The sequence below is a fragment of the Myodes glareolus genome, chromosome 5, assembly GCF_982192425.1.
Source record: "Myodes glareolus chromosome 5, mMyoGla1.1, whole genome shotgun sequence".
Classification (NCBI taxonomy): Eukaryota; Metazoa; Chordata; class Mammalia; order Rodentia; family Cricetidae; genus Myodes; species Myodes glareolus.
In genome coordinates this window covers 54,429,071-54,454,643 of record NC_142030.1, presented here as the reverse complement: position 1 = coordinate 54,454,643, position 25,573 = coordinate 54,429,071, and the positions used below count along the sequence as shown (strand labels likewise).

The following is a 25,573-nucleotide window of genomic DNA, read 5'->3' as shown; positions in this document are numbered from 1 at the left end:
CCGTGTTTCTTTAAGCGTTAGAGGAGATCTTTCTTCTCCCTTGGCTGGCTCCCAGCTCTGTTGAATTTGACCTATGCACATTTTAGCATGAAATGTTAGACCCTTAAGGTAGGCCAGTTGGTTCTGTGCACCGAATTAAGACTCCTGGAAAATCAGTTCTTCCCCCTTCATTGATGCAGCCATCCCTGCTCCCCTTGGCTCTCTTTCCCTTCTTTAGTTACAGAAAGAATGTGAGAAAATATACATCAAGCCAAAAGCTACACCCTTTTTAACACTTGACTGGTGACAGCTTTAGTAGGGCCTGTGTGCCAGAGAGCCTGGATTGTCTGGGGACTCTTCTCACTCTCCTACATACTTGGTTATTCCTGGATGTCAAGGCGAATGTGGTGAGAGGAAGCCAGCAGTGAGTTGGCTCAGGACCTGTGAACCGAGAACAAAAGCTGCATGATTGTGCTATGTGTGCCTCTGCAGCCACCAGGGCTTTCAGCAAGGGAACCTGCCAATCTTCCAGTACAGTATGCCTTCACGCAGCTTTTCTTTCCTCCACTCTAATTCTAGTGAATTAGTCATTAGTGTCTATGTGCTGGTCTACGAGTGCTCCTATGTGTGGCCCAGTGTCCCAAAACTGATTGCCAAGTATTGAAGGAACTGGTTCTCTTGGTTTAGAGGCTCCAGGTCCAATGCTGTACCTGGCTGAGGTTGGCTTGTGTCATGGTGCGAGGTGCTATGGCAAAGCCAAGAAGTAAAGGTTTGGGTTCCATGGAATCCAGCATGCACTTTACCAAGTGTGTGTGATGGGAGCATGTTCCATCACCTCTCTGAACAACGAAGGTCTTGAAAAGAAGACGGTAGTAAGAGCTACTCCTTAGGACTGTTTTGTGATTTCTTTGTTCCTTCCTTCCTTCCTCCCTCCCTCCCTTCTTTCCTTCTTTGCTTTTGTTTTTTTTTTTTGAGACAGGGTTTCTCCATGTAACAGTTTTGGCTATCCTGGAACTCTCTTCATAGACCAGGCTGGCCTCAAACTCACAGAGATCCACCTGCCTTTCCTCCCGAATCCAGGAGTTCAAGCAGGAGTTAAAGACGTGTGCCGCCACCACCACCTGACTCTGTTTTGTGATTTTTTTTTTGAATTGAGGAAAAACGTGAAAGTTCTTAGTACAGGCCTGGCTTTAAGTCCCAGCTTATGGTCTCTGTTACTAGCTGCTTTTATTTATTTTTTTATTGTTCTTGCTATGTGTTCCAAAGCTTAGAGAAGTATTCAAGATGTTTTCTGAAGTCACTAAGAGTCAAACTGTAACTATAGCTCAGTTGGTAGAATACTTGCCTGGCATACATGAAGTCATAGGTTTGATTCCCCAACATTGCATTAGCTAGGTGTCGTAGCATACACTTACAATCTTGGAGGATCAAAAGTTAGAGGATCCTCTGCTATATAGCAAGTTCAGAGCCAGCCTGGCATATATGAGAAACAAGAAAAATTAATTAAACTTGGTTAATGAATTCAAGCTCACTATGGCCCTGGGAGGAATGAAGGTTCTGAAGGGCAGTTTAGTGCGAAGTGAACTGAAGTGTAATCCTTTTCTTTCTTTCATCCCAGGGTAACATGCAGGTTTTGGTGACGTACGGTGGTGATCCCATTCCTAAAAGTCCTTTCACCGTGGGTGTTGCTGCTCCCCTGGATCTGAGCAAGATAAAAATCAATGGATTAGAAAACAGTACGTGTCTAATAAGACCACTGACAACCAGCAACTGTGACTGCTGTTATATGGAATTTTCAGAAAAATTAATTCTGTCTTAAAGAGATGTTGCAGTGGACAAACTTAGGTTTGAATGAGAGCTGTGCTGTGAACTAGTTCTGTGACATGTATGCCACTTATGTGTGCCAGGCTTAGACTCATGGAAGTATTGTAAAAAAAAAAAAATTAAGTGAGGTAATAATGCAGAAAATGTAGTCAGCTCTCTGTAACTGCTGATGTTACCACAGGAAGTTTTCATAAAGAATGTTATTTTTGGATGAGAGTCACACTGTGCCAACCATCTTGGGCATCTGAATTACAGTAAGGTCAATGGTCACACATAGAAATCAACTTCTTGGCACTTAGAAACCATAACCTTCCCCTTCTGTTTTCCCCCTTTAGCTTAGTATGTATCCTACCTCATTTTATATTGTTATAAAAACATTATAACATTTTATTTTTGTTAAAATTTAAAAGTTGGTTTTTGTTTGTTTTTGTGGAACTGAAGCTATAGAGAGCCCAGGCAGAGCCTTGTACACGCTAGGCAAGCACCCTGTCATTGAGCTGGATTTCCAGCCCTTTAATGTTTTTTATCATTATTGTTGTTAGTATTATGGAAAACTTCAAACATAAAGAGAATAGTACAGTGTGAGTACCAACATGCTTACTTATGCTCACTTAGCTTCCACACACACTCTTAAAAGTAATTATAATTCGAGGAATATATAAGCCCATTTTTTATCAGACAGCTCTTACATATATAAGTGTCCAATCATTTGACATTGCAAAATGATGTTACCATTTACAAAATTCACTTTCATGACCCATACAGTTGAGGTTTTGTTGTTGTTGTTATTATTTTTAGTCTCTTAATGTTTTTTAAGTGAGGTAATGATTTTGGTGTCTGTCCTAGGCAGAATGTGGCTGCATATAACCTGCAAGTTGATGACTGGATATGCCTGATCCTACTTGCTACAGTTAATCAAAGTTCTGAGAGTTAACTGATGCATTTAAAAAAACGTCTTTGGGTTTTAAATAAGGTCTTGCATATTACTTTCACACCCTCCTGCATCTATCCATATAGATGTATCCAGAGAAAACACTTAGTAGTATCTCTTTTGCATTGAAGTTAGCCTGTCCTGCTTGTAGTCTTTGTCCTGTGCTACCCGTTGAGGTCAGTGATACATTTTGGAAGTCATGATGCAATTCAGTCTTCTTCATTAGTATTAACTGCTTGGAGAGTCCCAAACTGGATGCCCCTCAGTGTCGTATGCTCATCGATTTCAGGACACCTAGTCAGTGGGACAAGTCTGCATACCTGGGGTGTGTACCCCAGACTAACCTCTTCCGAGAGTCCCGTAAAGTCTCAACTGGCCTTCAGTGAGAACCTTCATTGGTTGTATCCTGTACACACTTTTGTACTAGGCTAGCTCACATTCTGGAAGCTGTTAAGTGAGTCTCTGCTGGCTTTTGTGGCTGGGGACAAAAGGTTGTGAGCATGTGACAGCCACTACTCAGATACTTCATGTGTTCCCTTGGTTCTTCTTTTCCTGGGACATCAAGTTTTGACTGCAGAAAAGGAAAAACATGGAAAGTCTCTGCCCTGTTGGGACATAGAACTCGTGGGCTGCTGTGCTGGCCTTGGCAGGCGCCTCCATGTCCCCAGAGTTAAGGCCACAATTGGCCTGATTGTGGCAGGGCCCTATTTTGCCAGTGCTTTGGTTTTGGTTGAAACCCTTTCCTTGTTTCTGTCAAAACAACACCTGGGGTTCCTACAGCCTTGCCTTGCAAAGACTGTTTCAAGATTTATTTTTATTATTTTAAAATTTAATTATGTGTATGGGGGCGTTATGTGCACTTGAGTGCAGGTGCCCGTGGAGTCTGGAAGACGTTGTCCATCTCCTGCAGCTGTAATGACAGGCGGCGGTGGACTGCCTTATGGGGGGCTGGGAACTAAACGCCAGTTTCTGCAAGAGCAATCTGTTCTCCTAACCATTGAGGTTACCCTCCTTAATATGCAAGATTTTGTTATGTGACCCAAAGACCTTTTAAAAAGCCTCAAAGTCAGTTCTCAGAATTTACCAGCTTTGTGACTTCTGCCTTCTTGTGGGTGGGGATGGTAATAGGGTTGAATTTTCTGTCAGGAGTTAGTATAATAAAACATTGACTTATTAAGGGTGAGTTTCCATGTAAGATTATTACCGTAAGGAAGTGAAGAAGCGGACAGTGCTGGATTGTACTGTAATTATAATCTATCATCAAAGCAGACCATGGGGTTAGATAAATTTGTTTGATTCCTAGTGTTGTGATCTGCTAGATATGTTATCCTTGAAAAGTTAATTAACCTCAGCGCCTCAGTTTCCCCATCTGTAAAGGTCACTTGTTCTTAATAAACAGCCCATAGAACTAGTATGTAAATTGAAGGAGACCATGTACAATATTTGTGACTGGCATAGAAATTGTGTTTAATAAATGCCTGTTATTGTCAGTGTTAATGACTCACTGTGTTGTGTGAATGCCAGTTGTTGAGGCTTAAATGTTGTTGTATTACTCTTGCTTCTTGTCCTTACATCAGCCATTATGTACTGTAGCAACTGAGGTAGAAGCCCATGTCTAGTATGTTACCTTTACCTTGCTCTCTCTTCCTTTGCTGCTGACAGGGAGCAGCTCATCACTTTACCTTGTCTCCCTTTTCACAGGAGTTGAGGTTGGGAAGGATCAGGAATTTGCCATTGACACTAAGGGGGCAGGAGGCCAGGGCAAGCTGGATGTGACAATCCTGAGCCCTTCTCGGAAGGTTGTGCCATGCCTGGTAGCACCAGTGGCCGGCAAGGAGAGCAGTACAGCCAAATTCATCCCTCGGGAAGAGGGGCTGTTTGCTGTAGACGTCACCTATGATGGACACCCAGTGCCTGGAAGCCCCTATACTGTGGAGGCCTCACTACCACCAGATCCTACTAAGGTCAGTTCGGGGTTGCCCTATTGTTGCCAGATATGATTTGGAGTACTACCTGGGAAAGATATGGGAAGGTCTCTCTGATGTATGTGAACTCTCAGTGACTGACAGATGTTCTGCAATTCGGTGTGCCTGGTTCCTTTAACAGCTGAACCATCTTCTCATGTTTCCTCTGTTTGCAAAACTCTGGTGAGAGAGTCCTTTATGTATGGTTAGCGTAACAATGTACATAACCAGAACAGTCGGCCCATAGGAATAGGCAAGAATGTAATGGCCTCAGCCCAGTGTCTGTTACACAGATGGAGTTCATTCTACAGAACCTATCCTAGCAGACATAAAAGTATATTATCCTTAGTCCTAGTCACCTCCATTCAAATGATTTGGGGATATTTCCAGTGGTCCAAATGGCATGAATTCTATAGTTATCTCATCCTAAACACAGTTTTACTATGTAAGACTTATTGATGAATTTGTAACAACCCAAACTGCTGTACCTTCTTGAAACCCCAACCAAGCAAACGTGTGTGTATTTTGTGTGTGTGTGTGTGTGTGTGTGTGTGTGTGTGTGTGTGTGTGTCTGGTTCAGAAGAGGCAGGGCATAGAATGAAGCATTAGGGCAGACCTACCACCTTACCACTAGTCCTGTGCTAAGGGCTATTTCTGTCCTACCTGTTCTTTTGAGCAGCTGGATTGCATTCTTGGACCCTGACTGATGCATGTATTAACGTGTGCATGTGCCTGACCACCAGCCCCAGGGCTATGGGATATTTAACTGGTGTGCGATTTGTAGTCACAAGTGTTAGAAGCATGGCTGACTAGGTAGCGATAGCAGCTATAGATAGGATTTGACTTTTATTCTTTGTTCAAACAGGTAAAGGCCCATGGTCCTGGCCTGGAAGGAGGTCTTGTAGGCAAGCCTGCTGAGTTCACCATTGACACCAAAGGAGCCGGAACTGGAGGTTTGGGTCTAACTGTGGAAGGTCCATGTGAGGCCAAAATCGAATGCTCTGACAATGGTGATGGTACCTGCTCCGTCTCTTACCTTCCCACAAAACCTGGAGAATATTTTGTCAACATTCTCTTTGAGGAAGTCCACATTCCTGGCTCTCCCTTCAAAGCTGACATTGAAATGCCATTTGACCCCTCTAAGGTTGTGGCATCAGGACCAGGTCTAGAACATGGGAAGGCAGGTGAAGCCGGACTCCTTACTGTTGACTGTTCAGAAGCAGGGCCCGGGACTCTGGGCCTTGAAGCTGTCTCAGACTCAGGGGCGAAAGCTGAAGTTTCTATCCAGAACAACAAAGATGGTACCTACGCAGTGACCTATGTACCCCTGTCAGCTGGCATGTACACTCTGACCATGAAGTATGGTGGTGAGCTCGTACCACATTTTCCCACCCGGGTCAAGGTGGAGCCTGCCATAGACACCAGTGGAATCAAAGCCTTTGGACCAGGAATAGAAGGAAAAGGTAAGTCTCCAGAACAAACTCAAGTACCTGCCAGGGACCAGGTTCTCACCTATAGCCTCTGTCTCATGTGGTTGACCAATGGAGGGGGGAGGGAGCAGTAAAGGAAAATGGGGCTCACATTGTTTCTAGAGGGTGCACTTCACCAAGTCCCCATTTTTTTGTTTCTCCCTGGGGCTAGCATTCTCAGCTGATTGCCAGTTTTTGTGGAAGAGCCAAAAATCTTTGTTAATATTTTTGTCGTATCATTGGGAGTCGCTACCTTTGTTTTTGTTTTGAGACAGGGTCTCATTATGTAGCCTAGGCTGGTCTTGAACTCACAACTCCCTTGTTTCATTTTTTTGAGTGGCTAAAATTCCAGGCATGCACCACTGCACCTGGCCTAATCCTGACCTTTGTGTGAGCAGTTTTGTTTCGCTTGGCCAAGTCTACCTTGACTTTCACAGTCAGCGGAAAGGACACTCTTAGGACACCAAAATTATACCTAATGCACTCCAGAGTGTGAATCCTCATGGGGTGGGGGTAGGGGAGTCCTGTTTGGGCCCAAGGTTACACTTTTGTTTCTGTTTTTCAAGACAGGGTTTCTCTGTGTAGCTCTTGTTGTCTTGAAACTAGCTCTGTAGGCCAGGCTGGCCCCCAACTCAGAGATCCTTCTGCCTCTGCCTTGCATGTGCCACCACTGCCCAGCAACGTTCTTACTATGTGATTGTTCAACAGATGTGTTTCGGGAGGCCACAACCGACTTCATGATTGACTCAAGGTCCTTGACCCAGGTTGGAGGTGACCACATCAAAGCTCGCATTGCCAACCCCTCAGGGGCTTCCACTGAGTGCTTTGTCAAGGACAATGCTGATGGGACCTACCAGGTAGAATACACACCGTTTGAGAAAGGTGAGACCTCCTCTCTGTGGCAGGGACTGTTGTTCGGTCAGAGCTATGTTGGCCATTTGTTTGGCCAAGTCTACCACATACTCATGTACCTGACCCATTTTATTCAACCTGCCTCAGCAGAGAACAATGCACATTACTCAGAAATGGAAAAGGTACCCTCCCCAGAGGGGCCAGTGGTCAGTCAATGCCTGCTTTATTGGCTATGGTGGTTTGAAAAAAAATGGCCCCCAAAGGGAGTGGCACTATTAGGAGGTGTGTCCTTGTTAGAGGAAGTGTGTCACTGTGGAGACAGGCTTTGAGGTCTCATATATGCTCAAGCCATACCCAGTGTCTCAAACCACTTCCTGTTGCCTGTGAGTCAAGACATAAGAACTCTTAGCTCCTTCTCTACCTGCTGCCTTGCTTCCTGCTGTGACGAAAGATAATGGACTAAACCATGAACTGTATGTGAGCTACCACAATTAAGTGTTTTTCTTTATAAGAGTTGTGGTCATGGTGTCTCTTTGCAGCAATAGAAGCCCTAATTAAACCCTAGCCTTATGTTATATGTTGCTAAGCCTCAGCTTCCCCTGAGCAGATTGTTGTCATTTAACAATGGATATGATTCGTGTACATTTTTTTGCAATTTTTTTTGAATCAGGAAATCATAAAGAGAAAAGGAAAGCACTTCTCTCCCCTTTCTTGGATATATGATCCCATAAATATTCCGTACAGCTTTCTTCAGATATTTGTAGATGCCTGGCTTTTCTAGTTTCTGAATTTCCTGTGGTCTTTTAATGTCTGGGTAGTGTTTTCTCAAATCAGGATAATCTGTCCAGGTTAACTGTCTTAAATACAAATTTAGTAGTACTCTTTTCAAGGTATGCATAGGTAGTTTGGTGGTGCACGCCTTTAATCTGTGGGAAGATAGAGGCAGATGGAGTTCTGTGCGTTTAAGGCCAGGCTGGTCTACAGAGTGAGTTCCAGGACAGCCAGGGCTGTTACACAGAGAAACCCTGTCTAAAAAAAGGGGGGGGGAGAGAGAAATTATACTAATATTACCATTTTCTTTTTTAAGTGTGTGTGTGTGTGTGTGTGTGTGTGTGTGTGTGTGAGAGAGAGAGAGAGAGAGAGAGAGAGAGAGAGAGAGAGAGAGAGAGAGAGAGTGTGTGTGTGAGTGCATGCACGCGTGCGAGTACGTGTATGCACATGCCCGTGGAGGGCATTAGAATCCCTTGAGCTGGGATTAGAACTGATTGCTGATTGTGAGCCAACTAATGTAGGAGCTGGGAAACTCAGGTCCACAGCAGGAGCAATAATACATGCTTTTTTTGTTTGGTTGGTTTGGTTTGGGTTTTTGGGACAGAGTTTCTCTGTGTCACAGTCCTGGCTATCTTGGAACTCTCTCTGTAGGCCAGGCTCGCCTCGAATTCCCTGATATCCTCTGCCTACCAAGTGCTGGGGTTAAAGGCATGCACCACCACTGCCCGGTGCAATATGTGCTCTTAACCACTGAGCCACTGGTCTCTGGCCCTATGTTGCTGTGTTCTAAATCTACTCTTTTCAAATAGTAGTTGGTGTGCTATCTATAAAATATTAGATAAGAGCGCAAAGTAGTGACATTGTATACATGTACCATTTGCTGTTTGTTTGTGTGGACAGGTTCCCATGTAGTGGAGGTGACATATGATGATGTGCCGATCCCCAACAGTCCCTTCAAAGTGGCTGTAACCGAAGGCTGCCAGCCATCCCGGGTCCACGCCCAAGGTCCTGGATTGAAAGAAGCCTTTACCAACAAATCTAATGTCTTCACAGTGGTAACCAGGTAGGCAGTGATCTGGGATCAGAGTGTTGATCCCTTTGTAGTTAGCCCAGAAAGGAAACAACAACAAAAAAGAGGTTCGTAAGTCTGAGACAAGAGAATTGCTCTAAGTTTGAGACCAGTCTGAGCTACAGAATGAGAGAGACCCTGTCTGTCTCAGGGGAGAAAAAAGTTGAGACTTTGCCCTACTTATGTGTCATGGTCTTTCAACTTCTGGTAAGATGCATTTTTAAAGACGTATTAAACGTTTTCTTGTGTCAAGATTGATGTTACAGAGAATGACCAAGTATACCTAAAAGTATACCAGAAGTGATAATAATCATCAAGATGCCAAGCACACTAAGACTAGACAGTAGTCCCTTAGCTTAATACAGAAGTATATAGCTAACCCTATATGTAAATGAAATATTCAAGACATTCCATTATATTAACTCCAAAGGGATATGATTGTGGATCAGTGATAAAACACAGGCTCAGTACTCTAAAGTGCATCCCTGTGTTGTACTGGTTCTTGTACCCTATGAAATAAACTGTAAATACTACTGAAGGCTAAGCATGGAAAGCAGGAATCAAGACTATGTATAGACTCTGTATGAAACTTCCGAGAAATTCCCCCTGCCTGAGAGGTATTGCCACATTGCTTGCATCAGGTTAACGAAATAGAATCATTGATAAAGGTTTTTTGGAGTGAATTCTGGCATGGACTGATCACACTTCACTGTCCGCCTCTTCTCTTTCCAGGGGGGCGGGAATTGGTGGGCTAGGCATAACTGTCGAGGGGCCATCAGAGTCGAAGATAAACTGCAAGGACAACAAGGACGGCAGCTGCAGCGCTGAGTACGTTCCCTTCGCTCCGGGGGACTATGACGTTAATATCACATATGGAGGAGTCCACATCCCCGGTAAGCCATTCCTTGAGCAATGGTTCAAAGAATAAATGATGTCGGATGAAAACAGATTTGGTTTTGCTCATCTCTCTTAGGTAGAAAGCTTTTGGGAAGACTTTTCAGAGGGAATCTTTCCAATGACCACAGCACCAAGACATTGAACCACTGAACCAAGAAGAAAGTTCATTCTTTACAAAATTTGAAAAGTCTTTATTTTTTAAAGTTATTGTTACTGTATGCATGTGCTTTTAGGAGCTTATCTTTGCCACATGTGTACAGCTGCCCAAAGAAGGCAGAGGATTTTCAGTCCTCAGGAAACAGGTGTGAGCCACCCGATGTGGGTGCAGGAATTGAGCCCAGGTTCTCTGTAAGAGCAATAAATGCTCTTCGTCACTGAGCCATTTCTTCAGCCCCGAGACCTCTGGAGCTTGGCTTTTACTCAACTTGTTTATGTGTCTTAATTTTCCTTTGCATTGTCAATCCTGGCAGCTGATAAAGACATGTGAATACAAACTCTTATTTATTAATTTGTTTGCTGTTTAATGATCAATGCTTTTAGTGTAAAACAGGGTTTCTCATCTCCGACTGTGCTGGCATTCTGTGTAGAAATTGGTTAAGAAGAGCTTTCTGGGCATTGTAATGTCAGCATCTCTGGCCTCTGCCTACGCGATGCATACCTGCAGCAAGCAGCCTTCATCTGTGACAACCAAAAATGTCTGGAAATTGTTCTTTGTCTTTGTAGACAAAATCACCCTGATGAGAGCTCCTGTAGTAAAAATCGAAACCATAACGATGTGATTAAGGATGAAGGGCCTCCATTTTATTTTTATGGAGTGGCATCTGCAGCAAGTTCTAGTTCTGGTTGCATAACAGAATGATTAAAAATCCCATTGCATGTGCACAGCCATGCCTAAGAATGTTGGAGAATGTAGACTGTGTTGGGACGCAAGTCTGAGAACTCCAGGGCTGTTCCTGAGCCAGGATGTGTCTTCTCTCCAGGGGGATGGAAAGAGGCCCGAGCCCTAGCCCGGGAACCCAGAAACTGCGAGAGCCTTTCTGGCTCATATGGGTTTCCTCCCCAGTGGGATGCTATTGTGTCAAAGGGATTGAGGGGTCCTAAAACTGCTGACTTTCAGGGGTCTTGGCTGTCTGCTGGACTGTGCTTTTCTGATTCTGTCTCCTCTTTTCTTTCCCCTTGCCATCTATGCACACATAATCCCAGCACTTAGGAGGCAAAGGCAGGTAGAACTCTGAGTTCAAGGCCAGCCTGGTCTACAGAGCAAGTTCTGGGACAGCCAGGACTGTTTACACAGAGAAACCCTGTCTTAAGAAAACAAAAATAAAGATTGCATTTTATAGGGTTTTTTGCTTGTTTATTTTAATTTTAGTACTTCATCTAGAGAATTTCAGCTAGAAACAAGACAGACAAAGCTCCCACTCCTAGGGCAACTACTATCTAGCATTTATGCAGCTAAATTCTGTGCTAATAGGAAGGTGAATGGGGAGAAGGGACAGAGTAGGGCTGTAAGCACTCAGGGCAGTGCTTGTGAAAGAGAGCCTGAGAATGAACAGAAGGTGGTCTCCAGGGGAAGTGACAGTGTCTTTCACCAGGCAGCTGATTCTGCTGACTTCTGTTTGCTTCTGCTATAGAGGCAGTGGTGCTGCCTTGACTTTGGGAAAGTACTGGATGGCATGAGCTTTGAAATTCCCCTGCATAAGGAGTAAGAGTTTGAGTCCATCTGTGAGCCCTAAGCAAATGATAATAACCACAAAAAAGATGCACCTGGGCCTCTCCCATCAGGGGAAATGGTGGCTCCTTGTGCTTCAGGTTCTGTCTCTTCCCAGAGGCAAATCAGTTTCCCCTGAACTCTAAAACTGTCCCAGACAGAGGCACTTAGTGTAAGACATTGCTTGTCTTAGTGTCGCCAAGATAACTCCTGAGACCTGAAATATCCAATGACCTACCAACTTCTTGTTTGCTTTCCTGGGTATTTGGATGATTAAATACGGGTTGTTTTTTCTGGACTCATACAAACCTCTGGCGGATTTTTATTTTTTTGTTTTGAGACAGAACCTCAGACTTGGAATCTTTCTGCCTCTTACATGTTGGTGGTGATACTGTTTTAAATAGACTATTCCATCTTACCTATAATAACTTACTGGTTTCTTGTGATGAGCCAACTATGGTCTTCTGGTGGAAGCTGCCCAGACCACTTGATTAATTGGGATTCTTGAAGGGTTGTGGTCAATTGGTGATGTTCACCTGGAACAGAGAGTAGGATGTTGGCAAAGATAGTAAATCTGAACATGTTAGACCATTGCGTACTGCTACAAAGCTACTCTCAAGCTGAGTTCACACAATTTCCAGCTGAGGTTCTGACTTACTGATTGGCCTCAGAGATAGTCTCTTGTTGCTTGTTAACACTAGAGTTCCCAGTTATCACTCCCAGTACAACACTCTTGTTGCCTAACCCCAGCATGGAAGGCATTGCTCGCCTTTGCTAGGGTCTCAGTTCTTCATGTAAGTGTATTTACAAACCCTAATTTTGCAGAGTGGAAGCTTTCTGAGGTCCATAGCAGAAACATTTATTTCCGTGGCAGGCATCTGGCAGTTGACCTACCTTTTGAAATGTGAAGGGCACATGTTTTGCATGTGGCAAATGATACTTGGAGCTCTTTAACCATGGCCTTGACAACCTGAAGTTGCTGGGGACAGTGGCACTCCTGCTATATGAGAAGTCCTGTTGGCAATACTGGCTCTTCTGAACTTGTTTCTTGTATATGCTTCACTTACAAATCTTTATTTCCCTGGATTCAGCGTGTTTTACCAGTCTTTACAACGGACGTTATTAAAAAGTGGAAGATCCTCAGGTTTTCCCAAGAGTCATTCCTGCAGCATACCATAGATTAACCTTAAAGAAATAGGCTTTACCAAGGGAGCGTGGAACCGAGCAACGATGCATGCTCAGAAGGCACTGGCTTATATAGGAGGGAAAGAGGTTGGGTGTGGGTTGTGAGGCCAACATATATGCTTTTCTGCATATACTCCTGTCGCTAAGCTGCTTGCCTCCATCCTCCAAGAGCCTTGCTTCTCCTCCTCTATGCCTCTGCCTTACTCCTGTGTTTCGGCTTCTGCCTCCTCCCAGAGCTGATTTTCAATCTCCCCTGAACCCCAGAACTGCCCCCAGCCAGCAGTACTTAGTGTCAGGCTGCTTAGTCAAAGTAACTCTTGAGAGTTGAAACATCCAGGAGCTGGGAGCATCATGTTTGCTTTCCTGGGAATTCCACCAAGGGCAGCTTCCCCTGTGTGGTAGCTGCTCCCTCTTATATCATATAGCACTGATTTTACTGGAAAGCTTTTTGTATCTCCTGCAGATCAAATTCATTGTCTCCTACATGTTCTGCCTTATATGCCTCCCAACTGATGCCACGCAGGATATTAGAAGAATGTGCTCTTGACGCCCTACTTTGGCTTCCTGAATAGTTCACTCCCCCCATCCCGTGTCTCCATGTGGCTTAGTGCTGCATGGCAGATATGGGAATAGCTGTGGTCGCATAGCTGCACCCACTGTAAGGCAGGCTGAACTGAGTGAGGTACTTACAGTCGCTGTCCAGGTAGAGCAACAACAGGATGCTATTTTGATTGCTTCATGCTCAGAATCCTGTGACTCTTACAGGCAGCCCCTTCAAAGTTCCTGCCAAAGATGTTGTGGATCCCAGCAAGGTCAAAGTTGTCGGCCCAGGTCTGGGCTCTGGTGTACGAGCTCGCATCCAGCAGTCCTTCACGGTGGACAGCAGCAAGGCTGGTCTAGCTCCACTGGAAGTGAGGGTCCTGGGCCCAAGAGGTGAGTCTGCATCCTGTCTGCCACCCACATTCACCCACCATGGGTAGAGACAACCATGACCCAGAGGAGGTGCTTTCTTAGGAGATTGCTCATGAATTTTATAGTTAAAGTCTCTCAGTTAATTCATCATTCTACATTCTAGCTAGCCTGCAGACGAGTCTGCTTAAAAGTTGGTGTATTGTCCTAAGTCCATTTCTCCTGTTAATAATGTAGTCCTATGTTTCTTTTTATAATTTAACTTCTTCATTTCCGATGCTGAAAGCAAAACCCTGGGCCTTCCTTACCCATGCCACACAAGTGTCCTATCAATGAGCTACATCCTAGGCTTTGGTTTTCCAACATTGTGGTCTAACTAAGTAACCCAGACAGGCTTTGACCTTTGCTATCGTCCTACCTCTGCCTGCTGAGTACTGGAACCTGGGGCATGTGCATAACTTCACTTTCCCAGGTAGCTTATCGAAGGAAGAGCTGTGTGGACTTTAACATGTACTTTTCACATGGCTGCACCATGTGAAAAGTATGTATGCTCAGCATGTATGGGGTGTTCAGGGGTTCGTCTGGGTGTGGACAGGAGGTAGGGTTTGGAGATGATCCATCCCTGTGAGGTGCTCATTGTTGCTGTGGAATATACCAGAATCTTGGTGCGGGATATAACTTTGTCATTTTCTCAACTTCCTGGAGAGGGGGTGTCTTGGGGAATGGGGTTTGTTGGTAGTTGGCCCGCACTGCTGAAAATCTGTCATTAAGGTTTCTGGGGCCAACCCTGAACTACTGAAGTCTGTTGCTGTATTTCATCTGATATTTAACACATGCCTTGTTTTCCATATGAATTAGTATGCCTGGTTTCTTAATTAACGTAGCTTTCTCTTCTGTGATGTGTTTGTGGCTTCCAGAAGTAGTGAGCTGAGGTTTCTTCCTTTGAAGGGAAACCTCCTTCGTGGAGTTCATCGGGAGGTTCTGCCCTTTGAAGCTCAGAGCAGAAGTGGTCTGGGAAAATGAGGTCATGGGGTGGATTCTCCTTTAGTGAAGCTGCTGAACCAAGGGGGGGGGGGGCTATATTTCCAGAGTAGCCTCGAATACGGAGGATTTCTCAGGTCACAGCCTTGTAATTTTAGCTGCTGCAGTGGATTCCCAGTCAAGGTACAGCCCCTTGGAAGCCATTTCAGCGCTCTTTAAAGCTGACCCAAAGGTTGCCTTTATAGAGACGGGTTTGAGGTTTGTGTTTTCCCATCAGCAGCTGCTTCCAATTATGTAACCTGGGAGCCTCTAGCTGGCCCCACCTCTAAAACTGACTTGTCCTTACTTCACCTGACTTTTCTTAATGAGCACACCCTGCTTTAACCTCCCCTTCTACTGACACCTCCTTGGCCATGTGTTCAAGGCTGGGGGTCTAGAATCTTATCAACGTAGTGCATGTTTTAATCAGGCATTAATATACTCTATCACCTGTAGCATCCTTTTGATGTCCCTCTGGTTCTTTGAGATTGGCACCCCTACCTACTCTGTAACTTTGTACCCTAGCTTGTTGGTGCCATTGTGTTCTTTGCTGAAAGGAGGCAAGGTGTCTTGATTGGCCAGCTCATTGGTTACTTTTTGCTGTTGAGGTTTTTGACATTTTGGTACTTTCTCGGCTATAGAATTAAAATTACCACACCCAAGCATGCCTAACCAGCTTGAAAGAATGTGTAGCATGTCTGCAATGCATATCTCCAACAACAAGCATGGATGGTCTCCTAAATTGTACTCTAGGGCAGTATAGCAGGCTGAGTATACTTTAACCCACAAAAAGCTAGAGGTGTCTCTTGATGTTAACTCTGCTACTTTGACTTATAGATCCTGTAATTATGTCCTGCTTGCCTTTTTATGTTACCCTTCAGTGGAAACCAAAAGTTTTGGGGGATGACTGTGATCCTGTCCTAAATGCAGCTGGGGTGCAGTGAAGGAGGCCAGGTTGTTATCAGCCCTCTCATTTCTGTCCTCAGGCCTCGTGGAGCCAGTGAATGTGGTGGATAATGGGGATGGCACGCACACAGTGACCTACACCCCATCTCAGGAGGGGCCCTACATTGTTTCTGTCAAATATGCTGATGAAGAGATCCCTCGAAGGTGACTATCTCAGTCTTCAGGCTTGGGTACAATCCACCCTCAGAACTGTCCACCCGCAGGATTGGTAACCCCTGCTCTGGTGCCACCCTGTCCCCCAGCCGTTCACTCACTTCTCCTTTAGCACATGTTATAGAACCTGTATAAGTTCATGTAGTGTGGCACCGTCCAGTAGACACTAGTTCCTGTTCCGGGGTCTGTCCATCCGTCTGTCTTCAGCTCAAAGGGAAGCCAAGATGGGCTGTTGTATGGTGGCTTGTACCTCATAGCTCTATATTTTCAATGACCTTCTGGTCCTTTGATTAAGCCTGCTCTTGTATGTCTTGCAGAAATCCTCCTCTCAGTCCCAACTCTTTGTAGAAGAGAGATCAGGTAGGGCAGGACTGACCTGTATCCTTACTGACCAGGCCTTCTGTGTTTACCAAGTCCCTTTAAGGTCAAGGTCCTTCCCACGTATGATGCCAGCAAAGTGACTGCCTCTGGGCCTGGACTCAGTTCCTATGGAGTGCCTGCCAGCCTACCTGTGGAGTTTGCAATTGATGCCAGAGACGCTGGTGAAGGCCTCCTTGCAGTCCAGATCACGGTAACTATGGTTGTTTGGCTGTTCATGATGGAGGAGAGGAGAGCCAAACCTTATTAGTAAAACTTAATATCCTGGAAATGGACTAAAAACGGGAGTTTAATGACTAATTTCTGCCCCAGGCCACATGTTTTGGGAATTTTACAGCCAGTATCTCACCTGGGTGAGCATCTGAGGTGATGGCGGGGTCGCACCAGACACTGTCTTCTTTGTTACTACATTGCTCCTTATGCTGATTTTAATTGCTTTTAATTGCCCCTTGGTGTGGTGGGGGCTATAATTCTACATACCACAGAGCCTCTAACAAAGAATTGTTCTTTCTTGGGAACAATGCCAGAGGTAGGCTACCTAGGTGTTCCATGGCTCACCAAGGAAGCTGCATCTGTAACCTAATGTGGGTCTGTCCCTAATGTTTACTCAATGGACCATGAGCCTACCAGTGCTCTGGATGTCAGGGTTAGAAGGTGAACCAGAAGGTAGACGGAAACAAGGAAAATGGCTCTTGTAGGTGAGAAGACCTCCCCTACCCTGGCTCATAGTCACATGGGTGTAGGGTGGCAAAGCTGAAAACGTGGAGACTTATATTCAGTGGTGCACCTAACTAAGGAATGTCCCGTTTTTAACAGAAAAGGAAGGGAAAGGAAAGGCAGACTATGAGCCAAGCTTTTGCCGTATTATCTCTATAGTTTATGTGATGCTCAAATACTAATTGACAGGCCATCATGCTGTGATCTGCGACCCTTTCCTTTCCCTACCCAAATACAACAGAACAAGATCACATTAAGCTTCTGTCTGCTCCCACCTGTAGAGGTGCTGATTAAAGAGCATGGTTTGCTACGATTGGTTTCTACATGTTGGTAGCAGCATCCCAGATAGCATTGCTCTGTGATTCACAGGACCAAGAGGGAAAGCCTCAAAGAGCCACTGTCCACGACAGTAAAGATGGCACATACGCCGTAACCTATATCCCTGATAAGACTGGACGCTATATGATTGGGGTCACCTACGGTGGAGACAACATTCCACTTTCTCCTTACCGCATCCGGGCCACGCAAACAGGCGATGCCAGCAAGTGTCTGGCCACAGGTGAGTGCAGGAGAGCATCAGGTTAGGTGTGCGTGTTCTGGCCTTGTGCCACTTGATAGATGTGTGATTAGGAAAGTTGCTTAGGCTCTCTGGAGCACCCGCCATACGCTCATTGAGTGAAGATCTTTTGAGGTGAGAACATTAAGACTCCAGAAGCGTTTCCAGGTGTCCAAGATGACATCACAGTTATTACAAAGATGAGATAAGGGTGGGTGGGAAAGATGCTGAGCGTGATATCGGGGCAGGGGAGCTCTTACATGCTTTTGAAGTGAGGGGACTAGCTGATATCTCTTATGGGGACTGTCATGAGAAGCAGCCTATTTCCGCCTGTGTGAGTGGTGGGCTCACTTGTTCAGAATTCATTCAAGAGCATTTTACTTAGATCGGCAATAGGGAAAAAAATATGAAAGGATTTGGGATTTTTCTCTTGAGAATTCATGAACATTTTACCGTCCCTTGCTTCAGCTTCTTAGACATGCCTGCTTGACCATATGGAGGGGGGACTCTAAGCCTTGAACTCAGGTGGCCAGGCTTTCATCAAGGAGCTGCGGGCACTCTTACCCGCTGAACCATCATACCAGTCCAATAGGGTATTGTCCATTTAACAAAACAAAAAGGTCTCGTGTTTCCTGGCTAGCCTCACTCAGACTTGCTGTGTAGCTGAGGATGCTGCCAAATGCTAATCCTCCCACTTCTGCCTCCGAAGAGCTGGGCTTCTATGCATATGTCAGCAAGCCTGGTTTTGTACCTTTCTGTTTCTAAAAGCAACTCCTACAGCTTGATGCTGCTGCTTTAGCAGATTTTAGAACATGAAGCCTGGGCTGGTGAGATGGCTCAGTGAGTAAGGGTGCTTTCCAAGAAACCTGACAACCTAAGTTCAGTTCCCAAAACCCAGATAGCGAGAGGAAAGAATTGTCTCAGAAATTGTCTCCATGCACATGCACACACAAGTACACACCTGCCCATGTGCTTGCATATGCAAACACACATGCACACTATCAATTGGTTGATTGGTAGAGAAAAATCAAAACTCTATGAATCACTGACTGAATGAAATCATTTACTCCTCGTAATGAAAAGAAACTGAATGAAGGTGTACCCTAGATGTGGTCTGTTCTCTGATCTCAGATGGCTCACTTTGGCCCTTTTTGTCCCACCCATGGCAAAAAGACTGAAAAACATATACCACTCTGGTCTATGGCAACAACTGGTGAGGGCGTGTTTAGTGAGAGATGGGGAGCTCCTGGCTTTGCAGACCTGTTTCCCCCAGCTCAGCCAAGGATCTTTTTCTTGGCCTGGTGGTACCTGTTGGTCTCACCTCTTGTTCTGCCGAGTCTTGCGTCACCATCTCAACTCCTACGTCCTACTGTGTAAACAATTTTATTAGCACGCCCCATCGCCCTCCATCATTTTGCACATTTTGACCAGTGTGGTTTTTGTTCATACTTTGGTTTTTTTTTTTTTTTTTTGCAAATTGGAGACGGAAAGACGGGTGACCAGCTGTCTGTTGTTTGGGGAGAGGTTGCAAAGCTAAGGACAGGCACAATCAGAGATTCCTTTGAGCAGTACTCTTCTCACTGATCTATGGAATGCCCCTCTGCCTGGCAGCAGGTAAAGGTTTGACCTTCACGACATAGATAGCACAGCATAGTTTTACCTGTTCTGAGGTCTTATGCAAGTATCCACAGCCTATACTTATGCAAGTATCTGATGCAAGTATCCACAGCCTATGATTTGATTTTCTTCTGACCTTTCCTATAGGTCCTGGGATTGCCCCCATGGTGAAAACTGGCGAGGAAGTGGGCTTTGTAGTGGATGCCAAGACTGCTGGGAAGGGGAAAGTGACCTGCACGATTCTGACCCCAGATGGCACCGAGGCTGAGGCTGATGTCATAGAAAATGAAGATGGGACCTATGACATTTTCTACACTGCTGCCAAGCCAGGCACCTATGTGATCTATGTGCGCTTCGGTGGCGTTGATATTCCCAATAGTCCCTTCACAGTCATGGTAAGCAAGGTTCCTTCTCCCGAGCCCACGGTTGCTAACAGATACTGTAATAGCCATCAGTTATTACAATTACAATTACAATTAGAGAAAGTTGAGTCTTTCCTCATGGCTTTGACTCTAGGTGTAATCTCTAGAAACACTAATTGAGGGAGGGTGATATCTTCAGTCATGGAGGCATCTGTCATGCCAAGGGAGTTAGGCAAAGACTTTGTCTAAACTATCTCAGAGGGAGAGCTAGCTTAGCTTTATAGGAAAAAACAAAGAAGAAAGTGCATGTGCCTCCTCTCCCATCTCCACAGTGGAGGAGAAGGGTTCTCATTTTCTCTTGTCTACACACTTGCCTCTGATATCTCAGAGTGCATAGTAACCTCCAGTTGCTAGGTTCGAAAAGGGAAGTCTTCCCCCTCTTTTTTGGTTTTTTGAGACAAGGTTTCTCTGTAGCTTTGGTGTCACGGAGCTAGACTTGTAGGTTGGCCTCGAACTCACAGAGATCCGCCAGCCTCTGCCTCCTGGGTGCTGGGATTAAAGGCGTGCGCCACCATTGCCCAGTGTGTCTTCCCTTTTAAAGCAAGGAAGATTGGGAATAGAAGGGCACCATTGTCCAAATATTCAGGTTAACAGAAAACTAAAAAACTAAAGGCTTTCAGCTCTGGGTGCCTTTTAGATCTTCTCTGATTATTAAGGTTCTTCCACAAGAGCCTGGTAGAACTATGGCAGAATTTCCACATAAGCCTCAGAAGCAAGCTCTGTTTGCCCTGTTAAAATAAGGATTGCCCAGTCTGAACAGATACCAGGTACCATGTGGGCTCCCTCGTTGTATCCTTTGATGCAAAAGAACAGCCACCCAACCACAGGTCCTATGCTGCCAGCCGGTGACATGACTCCAACCATTGCCTATGAAGTGCTTTCTAATTCCTTCACATTGTACAGCAATGGAGAATGGTTCAAAGAGTGTTTCAAACAGAAGCCCAGGGACTCCGTTCCCATCCATAATCTGTTATAGCTTTTCTCTTTTCCCTCCATGTTTGTTTAGCTATAAACATCCTGCCAGAGGTCTGAAAGCTCTTTCATATCTCAAATATGTAAACACTTGTCAACTTTGGACACTGTCCATTTGGGAGTGTTTTTCTTCTCTAGGGGAGAAAACATTGCAGCGAGAATGTTGGCGTTATTTTGAAAAGTGTCCCAGTTGTAGTTTTAAGACATTGTGTTTATCCCATGGTAGATATGATCTTGTTAGTTAGAACTGAATGAGGTAGACAAGCAGAAATCGCTGGGCAGACGTCATGATGCTGCAGCAATGATCTAGGGATGAGAGTCCCCAGATGCTGGGGTCTAACTGAGAAAAATCAAGGTCAAAATTCAGAGACCACATTAACAGGTGGAACATTCCAGAAGAATTAGAACTGAACAGCCTTAAGCCCTAAGTGCTCACAGCTTGAGGATGTCCAGTGGTCACTTGCTGCACCCCCTTCCCTGGGTAGATTCTCTTCCTCCCTTTATAGGCTCAGGACCAGAAGAACATGGACACCTGACACCACATTAAGAGCAAATGTCCTAGTGTGACCACAGGCGTGGTCAGCTAAGTTCATGGATGAGCAGCGTGTTTGTCCCCACTGAGAAGTTTTAAATCGCAAGGCTACATCTATAGCCTTGAAAGGCCTTTCTGTTGGTGACATGGTTTTGAGGTGGCCGCCATCAGAACTGGCCCTAAACTGGCCCTAAAGCTGGGTGTCAGTAACGACCTTTCTGCAGGTGGCACTTTGTTCCTTGTCATCCTTTGTTCCTAGGAGGATGGTGGTGAGGGACCCTTCCCTGTTGGGTCAGTTGGATCAGGGGCACTGACCATTTCTAAAAATGAATATACACTAAAATCTAAAACATTAATTATTGGGACTGGAGAGATGGCTCAGTGGTTAAGAGCACTGACTGCTCTTCTGAAGGACCTAGTTTCAATTCTCAGCATCCACATGGCAGCTCACAATTTTCTGTAACTCCAGCCCTGGGAGATTTGACACCCTCGCACAGAGAAACATGCAAACGAAACACCAATGCACAGAAAATACATGAATCATTTAAAAAAAAAAATCTACCCAACAAGTTAAACCCTCCACGTCAAAAGAAAAAAAAAGAAGAAGAAAACCCACGTATTAATGACTAAAGACATTTCTCGGGTTAAGGAAATGACACTGGGTAAAGCAGGTGTTGTGCAAGCATAGCCTGATATCAGATTCCCAGCACTCATAAAAATCTGGGTGGTGTGGGAGAATTGTCTGTATTCTGTCAATCATATTTTAATAAAACGCTGATTGACCAGGCAGGCAGTATAGGCGGGAAAGCCAGACAGGAAGTAGGGGTGGAGTAAAGAGACTGGGAGTATTCTGGGACACAGTAAGCTCTCTCTCCACTCCTGCGCAGACCACCGAAGAGGCAGCATGTAACTTGCCCAGCTGAGAAAGGTACGGAGCCATGTGGCTAATGTAGATAAGGATAATGGGGTAACATAAGTTATAAGAGTTAACAAGAAGCCTGACCTAATGGGCCAATCAGTTTGTAACCTTATGGAGTCCTGTGTGTGATTTCTCTTTGGGATTTTCCGGCTGTGGGGTACTGGGCGGGACGGAAACCCCAACAAGCCGGCCCCCTCATGTTACATCTGGGCATGACAGCACATGCCTGTAACCAGAAGGCAGAAACAGGAAAATCCTGGGTGCTTGATAAACAGCTAGTCTAGTCAATCAGTGATCTTGAATTTTTGTTCAAACCCAGTGCCCAATCACAAAAACTAGGGACTAGAGGAATGGCTGCTCTTGTGGAGGTTCTGAATTCCTGGAACCAACTATAACCTCCTCACCTCTGCTGGCACCAGGCATACATATGGAATACATAGATAGATGCAGACAAAACATTCATGCACATTAAATAAATCTTAAACTAGCAAACAAGGTGGAAAGCAATAAGAGACACCTTGCACTTATGTGTTCACACGAGCACATACATATACCACACATACACAAAGTAAAGCAAAACCAGATGTCAAGTAAAAGAAAAACAAAGTCCACTTCTTTCCTGACTTCATGCCAGGATGGTGGCTGTCAGCTTTCTCTCCTTGCACAATGGACGCTTGAGTTTCCTGCAAGGGATCATGATGTATAGCTTTGATGCTTGCTTGCTTCCCTCAAGCTGACATGGATTCCCTTCCATAGAATTTTGTCAGACTTCACTCACCAATCCACTTGCTGTTCTGACCAATAGCTGCAGGGTTTACTTCAGTCTCTTGTGACACCACTGTGGCTTCTGTCCACATCACTTACTCATGAATTGTGGGTCCAAAGGAGAAGTGCCTGTGGCAGTCACAAAGAGGACAGCTTTCCCTCTAAAAGGGCAGAGAGAATTTATCATTCATCCTGAGTATGATGGCACATGCCTATAACCCAGCACGTGGGAGGTGGAGGCCAAAAAAAAAAAAAACCTCACTCCATAATAACAGACACTTGCTGGGAATTGGGGGGGGTAGCGTACAAACTGTAAGGATCTTGGGTAACAATATCCCTCTGGTGTGATTCCCAATTAATCTTCATTTGCCACTGACTAGGCCACCGATGGGGAAGTCACAGCCATGGAGAAGGCACCGGTAAATGCATGTCCCCCTGGATTCAGGCCCTGGGTACACTTTGGTTTTCGTCTTCCCTTTTTGCATTTCTGGGTTCACTCAACCTTCGTTTTAGAAAAGCTGCTGCCTGCTTGTGGGAATCGCTTAAGTCCCCTGGTGTCCTGGCCGTTGGTGTCCTCACTGATCATCCATCCCATCGCCACAATCCCGCTCTCTCTACGATCTACCTCCATGTCACCACCTGCTCCTCGCGAATCACCAACCGTCCTGTCTACCAGCCATCCTGTCTGTGATCACGCTGGGTGCCGTTTTTTTCCCCCCATGTTTAAATAACAAGATGGATGGCTGTTGGCAGAGCTCCTACTGACTCCAAGCTACCACCTGTGCATCTGGTTTCTGTCTAGGGGCAAAGTCACCTGCTGCCACTTTATGCCACTTAAAACACACCTTCTTTTCCAGGCCACAAGCAACTAAACCTTTCCAGGTGGAGCCTCTTGGGAAGCAGACATTGCTCTCTCCTTTTTCCATTTTCCTTTTGGCCAATACTGGGAATTCTACAAGCACACTCTTAGAGCAAGCCATTTCTAGCAAGTCATCAATCAGTAGAACTTTTCCGATCTTTCCAACTTGACCCTGACCTAGTCAGACAGAGCTCATAAGTCCATGGCCACACCCCCAAATTTAGGCCTTATTGCCTTGTAGAATTCCCATGGTTCTGCCCTCTGTAGCTCCACGAGTCCACACTGCTGTCTGTTTTACGAAGTGACCAGTCTCTCCTGTTTTTAGGTGACTGAAGAGGCCTATGTCCCAGTGAGTGACATGAACGGCCTAGGTTTTAAGCCCTTTGACCTGGTGATTCCATTTGCTGTCAGGAAAGGAGAAATCACAGGTAAACCCTTGCAAGAGTTGCCTTCCCCTTTGTCTGCCGTACCTGCAGCTCAGAACAGTGCTGGGGAGGTGGCTCTGCCATACTTCCGTCCTGGCTCCTTCCCCAGTGCCCCTGAGACTGGACAACCCGTTTCTCTGAAGAGGTGGTTCGTTTATAACTTGCATTACATTCTTGAGACTTGTGTTTCTCCTCAGGGTAGGAACCTTGTTTAGATCACATCACTGCCAGGTTTCTCTTCCCCCTTTTCCCTGCTTTCTCTTATCCACTCACTTTTCCAAATACAGCCTGAAACACTGAGGTCTATCTTATCTAAGTCCCTTTCTGGAAGCCCAGCCTCTTTCATTCCTGCTCCCCTTACTAGTTTGTGATCTTCTCAGATCCTCTTTGCACTTTGAATTTGCCTGTTGGAGATACCCTTCATTTCTTTACACAATAGTTGCCTATTGCTTCTCGTGGAAACCAAAGGGAAGCCATAGAAAGCACGTCTCAGTTTTCCCACTGTGGTACTTGGATGTTTCAGCAGTGTGAGTGTTCTGGGGGTCTGAGAACCTGTGTAGCGGAGACATTTCTATGTTACATCTGCTTTGTGGGGAGAGGTCACAAGTGACCCCAATGCCCTGTGTCCCTGTGTTCTCCAGGAGAGGTGCATATGCCTTCTGGGAAGAAAGCTACACCTGAGATCGTGGACAACAAAGATGGCACGGTCACTGTCAGATACGCCCCCACTGAAGTCGGGCTCCATGAAATGCACATTAAATACATGGGGAGCCACATCCCTGGTAAGTGAGGTACAGCAGCTCGCTAGCCTCCTGGACATCTGGGAAGCTAAGGTGCTCTCCAGGGCGGGCCCGGGAATGTCATGTTGGCTTCCCTGTGCAAACAGCCTGAGAGTCTGCTTCCTGAAGAGAGAATACATCTCATCATCCTGGGTCAGAGGGCAGGGCCGTGCGGCTCTGATTGTTTGTCCTCGTAACTGTGTTAAGTGTGGCCAAAGATCAAATACAAGGCAGGCAGAGGAAGTGAGGCTTTCTGACCTGGCCTGCAAACCCTGTGGGGTGTGGGACTTAGGACAGGGTCACACCCTAAAACTCAGGAGTTCGAAGAAGACAGATAGCCCCCAGGAACTCCTAGCTTGTGTTTTCTGGCCGTCACCCAGCACACTGTTGTCATTTTCACTGGCTCTTTGTAATTGCTTAAATATCTTCTAATTTACTATTTTGAGTAAGTAACATGATTGGACCTGTAACCTCCATCTGCCTTCTCCTTACAACTGATTGTTGGTAAATTTTATGATCAAGTTTAGAAAAATTTTAAGACCACATCCAAGTAAGAATACAGATTCTAGCCAGGTGGTGGTGGTGCATGCCTTTAATCCCAGCCCTCGGAAGGCAGGGGCAGATGAATCTCTTGAGGTCGAGGCCACTCTGCTTTACAGTTTGAGTTCCAGGAAAGCCAGCGGTACACAGATGAGCCCTATCTTGAAAAAAAGAATACAGGTTTTAAAATCCAACCCTCTTTTACTGAAAGGTAGTTATCTTCCCGTCAGCTGTCCTTGCCTTTTACCTCTGACAGCGTGTCTAGCATGTGCAGGTCTGTGGAGTGGTATATCTTCACACCTTATGGTTTTCCCTCACCAGGATGAGTCACTGTGTGTGCCTCCAGGTCCCCACTGGGGAGCATTTCAGCCTTGTCACCACTCTTGTTGACGCAC

General features: G+C 45.4%; 1 protein-coding gene across 4 annotated transcripts in view; it reads left to right on the top strand.

Annotated features, from left to right (window-relative positions):
• The window catches only part of Flnb (filamin B), a 140,057-nt gene that overhangs the window by 86,220 nt on the left and 28,264 nt on the right, over positions 1 to 25,573 (top strand). For 2 of the 4 annotated variants that reach the window (XM_085687960.2, XM_048421314.3), the window contains exons 19-32: positions 1,598 to 1,715; positions 4,436 to 4,698; positions 5,564 to 6,161; positions 6,876 to 7,049; positions 8,691 to 8,853; positions 9,592 to 9,752; positions 13,415 to 13,582; positions 15,565 to 15,688; positions 16,112 to 16,268; positions 17,162 to 17,351; positions 19,113 to 19,360; positions 22,956 to 23,027; positions 23,760 to 23,862; positions 24,501 to 24,641. In XM_085687960.2, coding sequence (XP_085544086.2) covers positions 1,598 to 1,715; positions 4,436 to 4,698; positions 5,564 to 6,161; positions 6,876 to 7,049; positions 8,691 to 8,853; positions 9,592 to 9,752; positions 13,415 to 13,582; positions 15,565 to 15,688; positions 16,112 to 16,268; positions 17,162 to 17,351; positions 19,113 to 19,360; positions 22,956 to 23,027; positions 23,760 to 23,862; positions 24,501 to 24,641 — 2,680 coding nt within the window. The remainder of the gene's footprint in view (positions 1 to 1,597; positions 1,716 to 4,435; positions 4,699 to 5,563; positions 6,162 to 6,875; positions 7,050 to 8,690; positions 8,854 to 9,591; positions 9,753 to 13,414; positions 13,583 to 15,564; positions 15,689 to 16,111; positions 16,269 to 17,161; positions 17,352 to 19,112; positions 19,361 to 22,955; positions 23,028 to 23,759; positions 23,863 to 24,500; positions 24,642 to 25,573) is intronic. The other 2 variants (XM_048421315.3, XM_048421316.3) reach the window with 2 other exon arrangements.